Below are 15,935 nucleotides of genomic sequence, written 5' to 3' on the forward strand. Positions count from 1 at the left end.
TCCTTTGAGGGCTCCCCATTGACACACCTGGTTGGCTACTATGGGGACAGGATGGGGGTGGATAGATGTGGCTGCTTCTTGTTACAAGTGCCATATTTTTCTGATGTACACCTTTTTTTAAAAAAAATATTAACACACAATCTTTTAAGATTGGCTCATTAAGTCCTTGCATGGACCAGACTCAAGGGGAGACTTCCTACTCATATTCTATGAATCTGTGGTTCTATGTGCCTAGGTCACGTGGTTTCAAAATGGTGGGGAGCAGAGGCAGATTTAGGGGAGCACGCCCCCTGGTACATCATAGTTGCAGAGTCTCGGGGGCACCACAACTACAATGTAGAATGGAAGGTGCAAGGCGGAGGGTGCCAAATTTTGATGTTGCACAGGGAGCCACTGAAATTTGAGACCCCAAGGTCCATCACGTGCGGGTGTGTGTGTGTGTGAATTTGATTGAGGAAACATGTAGTTGTGGCTTAGCACCTCATCAAACTCTGGGAAGTGCTCCATTCATTCGCTGTCTGAAAGCTGCGGCAGCACCACCAAAACCACAACCTAGCAGGAAGAAGCAGTGAGGGCCGAGGATCGGATGTGCTGACATTCTTCTATCCCACTGGGTTCTGAGTTCCTGTTTTTAAACCTCTTTGGGTCAACCTTAGTTCCAAAACTTTCCCTTCCTCAAACTGACACTTCTGTACTGGTTGTCAGGATATTACCCACTTAAGCTCAAGGTTCTACTGCAAGTGGATAAAGCCCTAAGCAGACCAGGTTACCCAAAGGATCACCCTGGTCCCTTATGTACCAGCCATATTCCTAGGATCCGCCGCAGAATCCCTCCTTGCTGTCCCACAATATTATCTCATATTCATTTCATTTCTACTCAAACTGGAGTTTTCAGCAGAGCATCACCATTAACTTGGAACACTGTCTGTCCCTGGTGCTGCCTCACATTTTGTCACCTGCTGGTAATGTTTCTGTTTCTCCAGGTATCTTTAGATAATTAATTGGATTCAGTATGGGCCATTTGTTGTGTATTGTATGTTTTTATTATTTTGTAATGATTTCATTGTACATCACAATGTGCACCGTATTTTCTACAGGTTGGGGGCTTATACATATCCTAGAAAATGAACAAGCCATTTCAGGACCTGAAATGTACAATATTGGTGAGGCGGTAAGAAGGAAAATATAGGATTTTCTCAAGTATGGTGACTGGGAGCTTGGATTGCCCAGCTCAAGACTTTGGCCTCTTCCCCCGACTCAAGATGACACACACTCTCTTCCTCTGCCATTCACCTGCTTTGAGGCTGCTAGTTTGCCAGGTTCCTCTCTGCATTGGAGAGAAAGAAAAGAGTTAGCTTCCCCTTTAAATAGTATGTGTGATTGACAGTTCTGCGATGGTGGTGGTCATGGTGGTGAGGAGCTCCTCAGTTTTCCAAGGATCTGAGATCTTGTTATGTTTCTGAGCACAATTCAAAGTGTTGGTGCTGATCTATAAAGCCCTAAATAGCCTCGGTCCAGTATACCCGAAGGAGCGTCTCCACCCCCATCGTTCTGCCGGGACACTGAGGTCCAGCGCCGAGGTCCTTCTGGAGGTTCCCTCGCTCAAGAAGCCAAGTAACAGGGAACCAGGCAGAGGGCCTTCTCGGTAGTGGCACCCGCCCTGTGGAATGCCCTCCCAGCAGATGTGAAAGAGAAGAGGAACTACCAGACTTTTAGAAGACATCTGAAGGCAGCCCTCTTTAGGGAAGCTTTTAATGTTTAACAGACTACTGTATTTTAATACTTTGTTGGAAGCCGCCCAGAGTGGCTGGGGAAACCCAGCCAGATGGGCAGGGTATAAATAAATTATTATTATTGTTAACAAATGGCAATGCAAACAGAAATGCCTCCAGCACTTTGCTTTACGGCATCGGCAGGAGGCTGCAATGGATTGCAAGCTTGTCCTCACAAGAGTTCAATGTGTAATTGAAGCTGTTTGCATTCCCAATGAAGCAGCATTGTTCACATGACACCCCCCTCTAACAGTTCTTACTCTGTTTCCCCCTGTAAATTCGGATTTCCCTGATAAGTTTTGAAGAATGCAGTGTCAAACTGCTCCACTTGAGACAGCAGACGCATTGACTCAGTTAATTTCTAGGGGGGGTGAATCATGCATTCATTTTCACTGTTCCCTTTTCAGTGCCACTTACACTCCCTTAATGCTGACTCTTTTCTGGTAGCCCTATTTCTGGCAAGCTCCACAGCCATATGTGAAACACATATCCCTGTTTCATTCCACACACCCCACTCTGTGTTATTCTATTGCTTACTCTAAAAACCATATTTCTGTTTTGGAATCAACTGCTTTGGCCAACCTAAAATGGAGGAAACGTGGACTCCACCTCAAATGCAGAGAAGCTGACTTCTTGCACTGTTTAAGCAGGGGGTTTGGAATCCAACCAAGAGGGAAGAAGCTTTCCTTTAGAAATATAAACCAGGTAGGAAAAGAACATGGTCAAAGGCAGTCTGATTCTTTAGGTTCCACCTCAATCACTGAGATCCTCTGATAAGGCACTACTGGTAGTTCCAAGAGCTCCAGTTAACTGTAACTAGGACACTGCCCTGTTCCAAATTGTTTAAAGTTACTCTGAGTTACTTTTGCAAAAGAAGTGACAAATAACCTTAATAAGGAAAATAAAAGAAAGAATGCCCATAAAGGAACCATCCCCATCTTCTTTCAGAAGTCTTTTAAAAGCTATACCTTTTATGACAGGCCTTTGTTAACATGAATTTTCTCTTTCTAACCAATTGCCATCTAGTGATGTTTTTTATGGATACGTTGGCTTGTTTTGTTCTCTTGAAATGTTTTAAAGTGCAGATTATTAATATGTGAGTAAAGGTAAAGGTAAAGGGACACATGACCATTAGGTCTAGTCGTAGCCGACTCTGGGGTTGCGGCACTCATCTCGCTTTATTGGCCGAGGGAGCCGGTGTACAGCTTCTGGGTCATGTGGCCAGCATGACTAAGCCGCTTCTGGCGAACCAGAGCAGCGCACAGAAACGCCGTTTACCTTCCTGCTGGAGCGGTACCTTTTTATCTACTTGCACTTTGACGTGCTTTCGAACTGCTAGGTTGGCAGGAGCAGGGACCGAGCAACGGGAGCTCACCCCGTCGTGGGGATTCGAACCGCTGACCTGATTGGCAAGTCCTAGGCTCTGTGGTTTAACCCACAGCGCCACCCGCGTCCCTTAAACAGAACCCTTAAAAGGGTTTTGCAGGTACAGTTTATTTGCAAAGATAATTTCACTGGAACAGCCTTAGTGAAAGACAGAATTGCTCTTCCTCACACACTTGCCCCCACACACTTACCCCCACTGGAGCTGCCAGACCCTTGTTTCTTAGCTGCAAAAGAAGGAAAGGAGAAGGAGGTTAGTGTCTTTGGCTGGGTGAGCAAGGATGGGGGTGCTGGGATATTCTGTTCCACCTTAAGAACAGATGTGTGGAATTGTTGTATGTCACATGTCTGTTTATACTCCAGCACAGCTTGCTGGGAACTTCTGTTTGTGTATAGCTTTTGCTTATGCTGTCTTGCTTTGGACACAAAGGAGATCGGACATGTTTTCCTGTACGCTGAATAAACTGCTTGTAAATATGCTCACACAACTTCTCCTGTCACCTCTGTTGTGTAGCGTTTACTCTGCTGAGTAGCGTGCCCTAGCTTCTGAAGCTCGGGTCACAGATTCATGCCAAGGACTGGAGATTGCCTGGCACACCGGCCGGTGGGCTGGAGCCAGCTGGGGGCCTGCCAATTGCCCCCGTTTCCTTGGTTGCATGCCAACAACAGGGTTATGGGCCCAGATCCACGGCGCTTACACCTCTCTCTCTCTCCCTCCCCGCTCTCTATCTCACACACACACACATGCCCTTCTCTGACCAGCTGTCTTACTGTTTTAGCCACAGACAAAACCTGTGACAAACACACATATATGCTAAGAGTTACAAACCTTTAAACTAATGCATCAGTGGCGGGGGAGATAAGCAGGGGAGGGCCAGCAGAGGAGAGCAGCAAAACTGCTCCCCAAAACTGTAAACCAAACTGATGCATCCTTCCCAGAATGGAGAGTCTCAGTAGGAAAGGGAATCACTTCAGCCCACAGAATGACTGACTGCAACCTGGTAGCAAATGCGGCCACAAACATACTTACTGATGTGCACATAGATCCCAACACTCACAGCCACCAGGAAGAAGATTCCGCCCAGGATGCAACCAATAATGATTCCCATGTGGGAGCCTAAAGTTGAATGGTGGGAGGGGAGGAAGAGGAGAATAATTGAAGGGAAACCAAGAAGAGTCTTTGCCTTTCATGGGGGAAACCAAAGATGGCCACAGGACTTAGGAGCTCATGAAATTCAGAGAGGTTCAATGGTACAAAGGGGGAATACTGAAGAATGGCCCACTCCACCCCTCTTCACCCGCCCAGCTTTGCAAGAGTCCTTGCAAAGCTGGAGTGAAAGGTCATTCTCTCCCTACAGAGGGATGCCTTAAAAAGGTTTTACTCAACATCTGGCTGACACGTTCACCTTCAATATACGTACACAAAATATTTGTGAACTTTCCAGGACATCACAACCACTCAGGCTTACCAGGGGAAAGATGGCAGCCAACGTTTGCCAGTACTGTATACTTGAAGGAGTGGCTCCACCCCCATCGCTCAGCCTAGACACTGAGGTCCAGCTCCGAGTGCCTTCTGGGGGTTCCCTCACTACGAGAAGTGAAGTTACAGGGAGCCAGGCAAAGGTTCTTCTTGGTAATGGCACTCTCTACATGGAATGCCCTCCTATCAGATGTCAAGGAGATAAAGAACTATACAACTTTTAAAGACATCTGAAGGCAGCCCTGTATTGGGACATTTTTGATGTTTGATGTATTATTATGCTTTAATATGTGCTGGAAGCCACCCAGAGTGGCTGGAGAAACTTGGCCAGATGGGCAGGGTATAAATAATAGAAGTATTATTATTTAGAATATCTAAATTTGAGTTCAGAGCAGATTGGGCATACTTCCATCCCATTCGTCTCCCCGCAATCTCTCACCAGGTTCTTCTGAGGACACGTCCATAGGCTTTTGTAGGCCAATGTGCTCCACATGGCACCAATAGTGGTTCCTGTCTTTGGGGTTGATCTTAATGCTGAGCCAGTTGTAGTAGGTTCCATCTGAGTTGGGGAGAACGCCCCCATAAACTGTATCTTGCCCAGAAGCTTCCCCATCCTTTCTCCAGGTAGAGTTCATCTCCTTGGGATAGAAGCCGTGGGCCCGGCAGATGAGAGTTTCCATGCCATCATTGTTTGGCTTCCTAGTTACCTTGACTACTGGGGGTTCTGCAAAAATGGCAGCACTTTGGTTAACACATGAGGCTCTCCATTGGTTGGCAGGAGGAACACTGAACTATGCCCCACCCCAGAGATTTACGATCTCAGGTCTACAGCACCCCCAAGAGACACATTTCCATAGGAGCTATTGTACAAAGTAGCTTCCTTGCGATAAACACTTAAGTGCCTCATTGGCACTCATAACCTCTGATTATTCCTAGGATGACAGGAATACAGCATTGTCCAAAAGCAACTTCCCCAAGGAATTTGGTTGAATCTAAATTTATCAGGCATAAAAAATTTCCCAATACAGAACTATCTAAACAGATAGTTGTTTATTTCCTTGACGTCTGATGGGAGGGTATTCCACAGGGTGGGCGCCACCACAGAGAAGGCCCTCTGCCTGGTTCCCTGTAACCTCACTTCTCGCAGTGAGGGAACCGCCAGAAGGCCCTCAGAGCTGGACCTCAGTGCCCGGGCTGAACAATGGGGGTGGAGATGCTCCTTCAGGTATACTGGGCCGAGGCAGTTTAGGGCTTTAAAGGTCAGCACCAACACTTTGAATTGTGCTTGAAAATGTACTGGGAGCCAGTGTAGGTCTTTCAGGACCAGTGAAAAAGATTGCTGACCCAAGAAACCAAGACTTTAGTGTCATCAGTCCAGTCCTTTGGAACACTCTGCCAATAGAAATTTGGCAAGCACCTTCCAGTCCCAATTTTTAAAAGCTTACTGAAAACATTTCTATGCCACATGGCTTATGCAGGCAATTAAGACTATAAACATCTACAATAGAGAAGAAGAAGAAGAGTTTGGATTTGATATCCCGCTTTGTCACTACCCGAAGGAGTCTCAAAGCGGCTAACATTCTCCTTTCCATTCCTCCCTCACAACAAGCACTCTGTGAGGTAAGTGGGGCTGAGAGACTTCAGAGAAGTGTGACAAGCCCAAGGTCACCCAGCAGCTGCATGTGGAGGAGCGGGGAAGCGAACCCGGTTCACCAGTCTATCACTCTTAATCACTACACCACACTAGTTAACTGATGTCTGTTTTTGACTGTTTAAATGTTTTATTGCATGGTTTTATAGTTTTATTACTGTAAACTGCTTGGAGATATTTGTTGTGACAAAGGGGTGTAGAAATATTTTTATAACTATCTAACCAATTAATTAATGAAACATGCCATCTTCCCCCAGCTCTGTTGCCCCCCTCACCTTTCCGCAGCAGAGCCTCCTTTGCGTAGGCTTCATATTTCTGCAGCCATTCAATGAAAACCACCTCCACTAAGAACTTGAAACGTGGGATCATGGAACTGTCAGTCTCCCACATCCTCTCAATCACTTGGGCCACCGCATCTGCTGCAATCCAGGCATCAGTCTCCTTGTCAAGGCTGAGAAAGTCCCTCCCATCATAGCCAAACGTCCAATATGCTTCATTGCTCCCATGTGGACTCACCTCAGAGCCAACCATCATCTGCCATGTGTGAAAACCTGAAGAAGACACCCATGATGAGAACACAATGGGGGCATTAGAACAGGTGCAGACCACCCTCTCAAAAACAACAACCACCACTTTTCACCATCAGATCTCAAGCCCTGTTTGGTTCTTCTAGATAGATTGAATCTCTCTGACAGTGCTCCATTCATCACTATTTGTGCTTCTGGGTATTGATACAAAAGTCAGATCCAGTTGATAAATTCCACACCCAAATTGAAATATTCTAATACTTTAAGCCAGTGTTTCCCAATCTTGGGCCTCCAGCTGTTTTTGGACTACAATTCCCATCATCCTTGACCACTGGTCTTGCTAGCGAGGGATGATGGGAGTTGTAGTCCAAAAACTGCTGGAGGCCCAAGGCAAGGTTGGGGAACACTGCTTTAAGCAACTAAATCAATTCTACTTTATCAAATGCTTTTTCTATAGAAACAGAAAAGCATGTGGTTGTTTGCTCCTATGTGTTCTCAGTCTTCTAATACTTGTTGCAAGTTTCCTACCTTTCAACCTGCTTGATCTAAATTTATATATTTTACAATGATATCATTCAGCCTTATTGAATCAAAACTATCTTTGCTTAAATCATGGAAGAAATCAATCTGTTAATGCACGTGACTACTGTTATTATTTGCAATAAGGGTTTTTCTATGTCATGAAGACCACCTGTATCCATTGATTCACAATTTTTAAAAAAGTTTTTTTATCACTTTTCCAATATCTTCTAATTTAATTTGTGCTTGCGATTTTCCTAAGTCAGATTTTGTCACCTTTGGGATTCTTTTTTGAAAAAAACTTTTCAATATTCTGTATTGCAGGGTTATCTGATTTATATAATTAATCATAAGATATCTTAAATTGCTTTACTGTTGCCTTTGTCATGCCTGCTGCTACATTTTCATAGACAATTGATGAAATTGTTTTCTTTTTGCTCTTTGCTTAGAAATTTTGCTAAGACTTTAGATGGTTTGTTACCAAATTCAGAATATTTTTATCTAAGAAAGAATAAAGATATCTCCAACGTCTGAAATTGCATTAGCTCAAGCTGTTGTCTAGTACCCTTTCATTGGTCATATATTTGTGAATCTCTATTTTGCTTATGTAGTCATTCCAAAGTGCTAATCTTATTTCTCAGAAGAGTCCCTTGTTGAAATATTCTTTTTTAAAACCACTTTTAAAAAATAATTATGCCCCTTATACAGGCTTTGCCTGCATCCTATATAGGCCAAGTGACCTTCAGTCACAAGATCTACCAGGAAAGGTAGATGTGTTCTCTGGTGCTAGTAGTTATGCATATTATCCAATATAGCTGGATTGTTTACCTTGCCTACCTCCCCAGAAAAAAATCTTTCTTAAGCTCATCTCTCTCTCTCGGCCCTTTCTTACATATACTCACCCTTGCTGTGGTTGTAGTACTGCCTTATGATACTGTGATAATTTTCAAACCACCGCTCACTGTCCTCCAAGACTTTGGTGTACCTGTCCCAGTACTCACGAATATCCTCCTTCAGCTTTTTAGCCCAGGAGACTTGAGGCACCCCCTCTTCTGTGTTGCTATCAAAGCGAGTAACGAGCTGGTCATCTGCATACCCCAAAGCAGTGAACTTGGGCATTCTCTGATCAGGCTCTGACACAGATATGTAGATAAGCTGGAACTTGTGGAAGGAGGAGCCTGGAGAGGAGAGAGGGGGGCAGATATACAAAATGATATATAGGTGGTACATGACACCAGTCAAGCTTACAAAAATTTACCATCTGCCCGATAACAAATGTTGGAAATGTAAAGAGATTGAAGGTACATTCTTTCACCTTTGGTGGACGTGCCCAAAGATTAAGACATTTTGGGAGATGATCTATAATGAAATGAAAAAGGTATTTAAATATACCTTCCAGAAGAAACCAGAGGCCTTTCTCCTGGGCATGGTCGGCCAATTGGTGTTAAAGGAGGATAGAACTTTCTTTATGTACGCCACAACAGCAGCAAGAATACTGGACTTCCGGGTTGGCGCCATTGCCGAATGGCGGACTCCCTCCGAGCTCCGGAGGGAGCCTGCTCGGCAGGGGCTGGGTTCTACCGCGTCGGCGTCGCGGGGACCCTCAAAAACCATGGGCGCTGAAACCCATGGGCATGGTGACTCGGCGGGCACCGTTTGCGCCCCCCGACCCGCGAAGGAGCCTTTTTAAAGGCTACGGAGCGGGTGCCGGGGGGGTGTGGTGCTATGAGTCCTCCGCTTCCCCTACCGAGCGAAGCCGCATGCCATTTGGCGGAGAGCGCTGACTTCTTCCATTGAAAATTCGGATTAAAAAGAACAACCCGTGAGTAATTGGAAACTGGACTTAAAAAGGGAAAAAAATTTAAATTTGGAGCGAGCGGGGGAGGTGCAAAAAGGAAGTCCGTCTCCCCCCTGTCATAGAGGATTTAAAGCAAAGGATTTAACAACTAAGATCGAGTGCTACCTTAGTTTGATAAAGTTACTAATTTCATGATGGAAAATTATAAGACTGGGCTGGAGGAGAAAAGTAGAACGTGAGCTAAAATGCAACCCCCCCCCCCGGGAACCGGGAGCGATCTGTGAGAGCGCCGGGAGAGGAGAAACAGAGGCTTTGACAGCTGTCAAAGGAGCTGTCAAAGCTGAAGAATAAAAAGAGAACTTTGTTATGAGGACTTTGCCGGTTACATTTGTTACAAATTAGATATAAATTGTTTAAAACAAGGAATAATAAATTACTTTGACTGTTGGGTGCAATCTGGAAGGAAACTGAGTTACTATAATCCCTCTAGAGGGGCTGTGAGACACTACAAGTATTGCTGGCATGGAATTTTAATTGGACTTTTTATTTCCTGGGAAACTGCAGAAATGGAACACTATTTTGTCTACAGAGGTCTCTACACCAAAGGAGACAATAGATTTATCTATTGAAGAATGGAAGGGACTTGACGTAAAGTTTGTTCCTGAATAACAAAGCCTCTGTAGGGGATTTAGAAGCTTTTGGAATTGGAACATTTTTGCAGGAGAGCAGGAAAATAAATTAGAGGAAAGTGAGGAGAGAGAATAATAAGAACAACATGAACAACAAGAATTGGACAAAGCTGGAAGTGGGAACATTTGGGACATCCAGATTTGAAAGGTCTAAAGAAACAAAATTGGAGTTTTTACTCTTAAATACAGAGATCTGGATGGAAAAAATGGACCTTTTTGAGATAGAGTTTTTCCAAGATTGGACGCTCGAAACTAAAGATGATCAAAAAGACGGCAAAGACTATTAAAAAGACGGCAAAGTGGACTTGTGAAGGATTTCGGCCTAGATGTGGGATCTCCAGGATGACAACAGGCATTGATGGACATTGGGGAACGCAACTGGGAAAGGGGGGAGGGAAATTTGGAATCCAAAGGGTGTTAAATTATACTGTATTCTTTTATCTATTTTCTTTTATTTTAATCTGTTCTGCATATTAAAGAGGGGAACTCGTGGAAGGGAGCGGGGTCGATTTTAGGGGATGGAAAAACATTCTTAACATTGGGTTAATTATAATAAGTTTTAAATTGGGGGTAAGAACTTGCTGAATCTATTTGAAGGAATTGGAATACAAGAGGGGGTGGGGTGGGGAAGTCCTGGAAAGATGCTAATGAAAATAAGGTTTTAAAATGGATGTTTTATTTCTTTTCTTTTTTCTGTTATATTTGAAAATGTTCAATAAATATTATTTTTTTTTAAAAAAGAATACTTATCGCAAAGTATTGGAAAACACAAGATCTACCCACCCAGGAAGAATGGCAGACGAAGGTGATGGACTATATGGAACTGGCTCAGATGACTGGCAGAATCCGAGACCAAGGAGAAGAGTCGGTGGAAGAAGATTGGAAAAAAATTAAAGTTTATCTTCTGAAATATTGTAAAATTAAGGAATGTTAGAAAGATGTTGGAATAGAATTATCTGGTTTTAGCAGAAAAGATATAAAGGATTAAGTAAAAATAATTTGGTGAAAGAAGAGAATGTAAAATCACAATATATTAAGATAAGCTATTAAGATAAAAACAAAGCTGGAAAGGATTTGCTGAAATATCTAACTGAATTAGAATACAAAAATGGGAGGTGTGAGGAGGTCAAGAAAGTAAGTGAATGAAAGCAAGTGATGTAAAGGTTGGATCTGTCCCCCCCCCTCTTTTTTTAATTGTCTGTATTTTTTCGGTCCTTTCTATTTTTCTATTTTTCTTTTTTTCTTTTTCTTTTTTCTCTTTGTAATCTTTAAAATAAATATCATTTTTTTAAAAAAAGGGAGAGAGAGGGGCAGAGTTCAAGTGATCTGGGGACACGACCATGAGCTCCACCACCACCCCGGAGAAGTGAGGAGAAGTGGTGGCAGTGGTTTCCAGGTTCCAGCAAGATCTCAAGAAAGCCCCGCAAAATCTTGAGGGCTCTCGTGAGATCTTGCCAGAGCCCAGAAGCCAGAGCCCAGCCACACAACCCCAGTAAGTAAGGCCTCGGTGGGGGTGACACTTTCCCATTCTGTCTGTAGTAGCAAAACAGGATGGATTTCCTTCTGCCAGTGTCAGGGGTGGAGGAAGGGGAGTGCTGCGGGAGCAGGCTGCCCCGGGTGTCACCACTGAGGGAGGGTGACAAAATGCCGGGGGTCACTCACTGTGGGACCTGCAGTGCACCCAAGCCACGCATCTCTCCTGGGAGTGACGCGGTGGCTTGGGCACCTGCAGGCTCCGCACTGCCCCAAATGGTCCGCCCACCACCTCCCCCTCAGCTGTAGGGTGGCTGAGTGGGAGGAGGCAGGCAGACTCCTTGGAGGCCCCATGGAGCATCCTGCCCTGGCTCCCCCCTCCCCCACGGGAGGCTGCCCCTGTTGGGATGCATCCGGGGAGACGGGGGCATTTGGCGGGCCCCCAGCTGTCTCCAGCCCCCGGCCGGCGGCCGGGCAAACTCCAGTTCTCGGAACAGCATCAATCAGCGACTCGAGCCTCAGTAGCCTTCAGAAGCTGAGCACACTCTTATCAGCAGAGTGAATAACTTCTCATAACGGAAGTGACAGACAGAGACATGTGTAAGCATTTGAACAGGCGTTTATTCAGCATAGTTCAGGAACAAAGGAAAAAACATGTCTGCTTCCCTTCGTGTCCAAGCAAACAGCAGTATAGCAAAAGCAATATACAACGGATGTTCCCAGCAGACTGTGCTGGAATGTAATCAGACATGTGACATACAACAATCCACCCATCTATTCTAAAGGTGGAATGGAACTATACCCTAGCAGCTCCACCCCTGGGCACAGGGCACACATGCCACCCCAGGCACCTGATCGCAGTGGCAAAATATTTACAGCAGTAGGAGAGAGAGAGAGAGAGAGAGAGAGAGAGAGAGAAGCTTTGGCTATCTAGACACTGTGTGGCATTTTCTTTGTTGACAGCTCTTTCTGGTTTACAGAAAGAAAACTGTATGAGCACAGAAATCTGCTTCTCTGGCGCAGTTTTATTGGGATTCAGTTGCAAACCTACCCACCCCGACCTCAGGCACTTTTTGAAAGAAAACTATACAGTGGTACCTCGGGTTAAGAACTTAATTCGTTCTCGAGGTCCGTTCTTAACCTGAAACTGTTCTTAACCTGAAGCACCACTTTAGCTAATGGGGCCTCCCGCTGCTGCCGCACCACCGGAGCACAATTTCTGTTCTCTTCCTGAAGCAAAGTTCTTAACCCGAGGTACTATTTCTGGATTAGCGGAGTCTGTAACCTGAAGCGTCTGTAACCCGAGGTACCATTGTACTGAATAAAACAATTGTAAATGACAAGTGACAGAAATTTGGGGGCACCATCTACTATTGTGCAGGTGATAGAGGGACATCTAGGTTGTAGGTCTACAACTGTAATGAAAAGTGCACTATGTCGGGTGGATTTTACCCCCAAGTGGCTGGGGGGAAACCGCAGGAGATTTGGCTTTGAACTGCACGCACCTGGGCAGCTTCTGCGGCTTGCTATGTGATGGCCCCCCTCCCATTCAGCTTCCTTTCAGGGTCAAACTGCAGTTAGGTTCAGCCAGCCTGCGGAACATCTGCCACTTTTATTTTGAGAGGAAAGCAGCCTCTCAGAAGCTGCAGGTGTTGCAAGGTGGTGGACGCAGTATGCAGCAACTTCCCCTCCCCTCTCCTACTTCTACCTGAAGCAGAAGCTGAAAAAGAGCAAAGAGGGGGGATTTTCCACCACCTCCCCAGGCTGAGAAGCCCCCGAAACTCCCCCCAACCCTCCTCACCAGCAGTCCCTCTGCCTCTGTTGCTGTTTGTGGTGTGTGGCGGGGGGCGGGGGGGAGGAAGGAACACGCAGGAAGGAAAAGAGAATAGCTGCTTCTACTTCCTCTTTCTCCTGTCTTAAATGTGTGGTTCTTTATGCATCAACACCCCCCCCCCCAGTTGCAAGGAAAATCAAAGGTCAGCACTGGCACAGTTATGTAAAAACTGAAAAGAGCCCAAATGGAAGCTAAAACCCACGGCCATCAGATTACAGAATCGTACCATTGTCGGAAAGGACACCCAAGGAATTGGGGAGGGAGGGGGGAGAATGTAGGAATCACAGCTAAAGAATCCTTAATAGACAGCCATCCAATCTCTGCTTTAAAAGTTCCAACAGAGGAGAGTCCAGCAACTTCCAAGGTAGTTTGCTCCATAAATGTTAAATTAAATCTTAATAATTCAGTTCCAAAGCTGGGCAACCCCTTTAACAAATAAAAATATGTTCTTCATCAGGAAAGACGCTATACGAAGTTAATTCGTTCCGAAGGTCCGTTCTTAACCTGAAACTGTTCTTAACTAGAGGCGTGCTTTCGCTAATGGGGCCTCTTGCTGCCGCCGCGCCGCCAGCACACGTTTTCTGTTATCATCCTGGGCAGTGGCGTAGCGTGGGTTATCAGCACCCGGGGCAAGGCAAGTAATTTGCGCCCCCTAACCCATGGATTTGCGCCCCCTAACCCGTGGATTTGCGCCCCCTAACCAGTGGATTCCCCTAACCCCCAGATGTTGCGCCCGGTGCGGCCGGCCCCCCCTACACCCCCCACGCTACACCACTGATCCTGGGGCAAAGTTCTCAACTCAAGGTAACTCTTCCAGGTTAGCGGAGTTTGTAACCTGAAGTGTTTGTAACCTGAGGTGTTTGTAACTTGAGGTAGAAGAAGAAGGAAGAAGAGTTTGGACTTGATATCCTGCCTTTCACTCCCCTTAAGGAGCGGCTAACATTCTCCTTTCCCTTCCTCCCCCACAGCAAACACTCTGTGAGGTGAGTGGGGCTGAGAGACTTCAGAGAAGTGTGACTGGCCCAAGGTCACCCAGCAGCTGCATGTGGATGAGCGGAGACTCGAACCCGGTTCCCCAGATTACAAGTTTACTGCTCTTAACCACAACACCACACTGGCCACACTGGTACCACTGTACAAAGCAGAGGTGAAGTTTCAAGGGGAAGGAGTCCTGTTTTATATACTTTTGCAGAACCACAAGCTTCTAAGGAGCGGTTAACAATGACCACAGAGTCTATTATGATGGACCTCCTCGCCTCCCCACCTCTCTCTCTCTCTCTCTCTCTCTCTCTCTCTCTCTCTCTCTCTCTCACACACACACACACACACACACACACACACACAACTGGACCTGCTAGCTAGGGATGATGGGAGTTGTAGTCCAAAAACAGCTGGAGACCCAAGTTTGGGAAACACTGCAGTCTGAAGGCACATTGTGAGCCCAGCCAAAAAGACAGAGATTGCCCCACAACTACTAGAGGGACCTGCAGAAGCGAAGCTCCCCAGAGGCAGTTTCAAGAGAAGCACGAAACTTAAATCCTCCTGGGCAATTACATTTTTGCATACACTGAAAAGCCTGGCAGGGCTCATTTCCTACTACTATGAAATATTTAAATGCCTTGGCAAGAGCTCAGCCGAATGTGAGGAAGGTGTTTTGTGTGTGAGTGTCTGTCTGTCTGTCTGTCTGTCTGTCTGTCTGTCTGTCTGTCTCTGTGTGTGTGTGTGTGTGTGTGTGAGAGAGAGAGAGAGAGAGAGAGAGAGAGAGAGAGAGGGATGTTCAGTCCAGGCAGTGGCGTAGCGTGGGGGGTGCAGGGGGGGGCCGGCCGCACCGGGCGCAACATCTGGGGGTTAGGGTTAGGGTTAGGGGGCGCAAATCCACGGGTTAGGGGGCGCAAATTACTTGCCTTGCCCCGGGTGCTGACAACCCACGCTACGCCACTGAGTCCAGGACCAGAATCCAATCAACACCAGATAAGTGGAGCAATGTGTGTTTGTGTTTACAGAGATAAAAGTATTGTGGGGTGGGAAACTCCTGTTTGTCAGAAGTTCTGTACTCTCCCTTTCCTATGGCAAAGCCTAAGGCTGGTGCTTCTTCAATACTTCTCCTGACAGCATGCATGACTTTATAGCACAAGGGATTTTATTTTTTTATTTTTTATTTTGCACCTAAAAGACAGTGGAATGGACTCGCTCTCCTTCCTTGGAGGTTTTTAAGGCTTCTAATTTAAGCAGAGGTTGGAAGGCCATCTGTCATGGATGCTTCAGCTGAGATTCCTGCATCGCAGGGGGTTGGACTAGATGACCCCTGAGCTCCCTTCCAGCTTTGCAATTCTATTATTCTATGACACAAAGTTGATCAGCTGAAGATTTGGAAGCGGGCAAATTCCCCAAACACGTTCAGCGAAAGAAAGAGACGCCTCCAGGTTTCCCCCCATGCAAAGCTAGCTTTTTTGGGGGGTGGGTAGTATGGGGCTCCAGAACGATAAGGAGTTTTTTCTCGCATTGGCAACAGCAGCAACTGATCGGGAAGGGAGACTTGCGTTGGGGATGCAGTACAAGGTGATCAAATCCGCCTGCCCTTACTCTGCCTCCAGTAAATGCGTCGCGCGGAGTAAATTGCCCGCTGGCAAATTCCTGTTGCGCGCCAGGCAGCTTAGCCCGCAAAGTCACTCACCGGCGCAGCCGCGCAGCAAAAAGTCAGCAGTCGCCACTAGGATGAAAACGCACCGCCGATGCAGCCGCAACTCCATCCTTTCTCGCCCTCTGCTCTCCTACTCTGAAACCCGCTGAGTTGCGGCCGCTGGAATCC

The 15,935-nt window shown here is 46.1% G+C and overlaps 1 protein-coding gene across 2 annotated transcripts; it reads right to left on the reverse strand.

Moving 5' to 3' along the window:
- Positions 1 to 1,039: 1,039 nt before the first annotated feature.
- Positions 1,040 to 15,935, reverse strand: LOC310837853 (major histocompatibility complex class I-related gene protein-like). 2 transcript variants are annotated; one of them, XM_083725040.1, is made up of 7 exons: positions 15,801 to 15,935; positions 8,334 to 8,510; positions 6,562 to 6,837; positions 5,075 to 5,359; positions 4,186 to 4,272; positions 3,350 to 3,382; positions 1,040 to 1,327 (listed from the first exon to the last, which is right to left on the reverse strand). In XM_083725040.1, the coding sequence occupies exons 1-7, from the start codon at positions 15,874 to 15,876 to the stop codon at positions 1,308 to 1,310; spliced, it is 954 nt and encodes a 317-aa protein (XP_083581166.1). In that variant the 5' UTR covers positions 15,877 to 15,935; the 3' UTR covers positions 1,040 to 1,307. The 2 variants fall into 2 exon arrangements, with proteins under 2 accessions (XP_083581166.1, XP_083581165.1); XM_083725039.1 differs by having other exon boundaries at positions 8,235 to 8,510.

The sequence above is a fragment of the Podarcis gaigeae genome (genome assembly GCF_964106915.1).
Source record: "Podarcis gaigeae genome assembly, chromosome: 2".
In the NCBI taxonomy this organism is placed as follows: Eukaryota; Metazoa; Chordata; class Lepidosauria; order Squamata; family Lacertidae; genus Podarcis; species Podarcis gaigeae.

Excerpts from the sequence above, each read along its gene's own strand:
- LOC310837853 (XM_083725039.1), bottom strand. The coding sequence starts at position 15,876 with ATGGAGTTGCGGCTGCATCGGCGGTGCGTTTTCATCCTAGTGGCGACT. Across the intron at positions 8,511-15,800 it reads TTTGCTGCGCGGCTGCGCCG|GCTCCTCCTTCCACAAGTTC; the intron begins GTGAGTGACTTT and ends TCTCCTCTCCAG. Across the intron at positions 4,273-5,074 it reads CGTGTCCTCAGAAGAACCTG|GCTCCCACATGGGAATCATT; the intron begins GTGAGAGATTGC and ends ATTCAACTTTAG.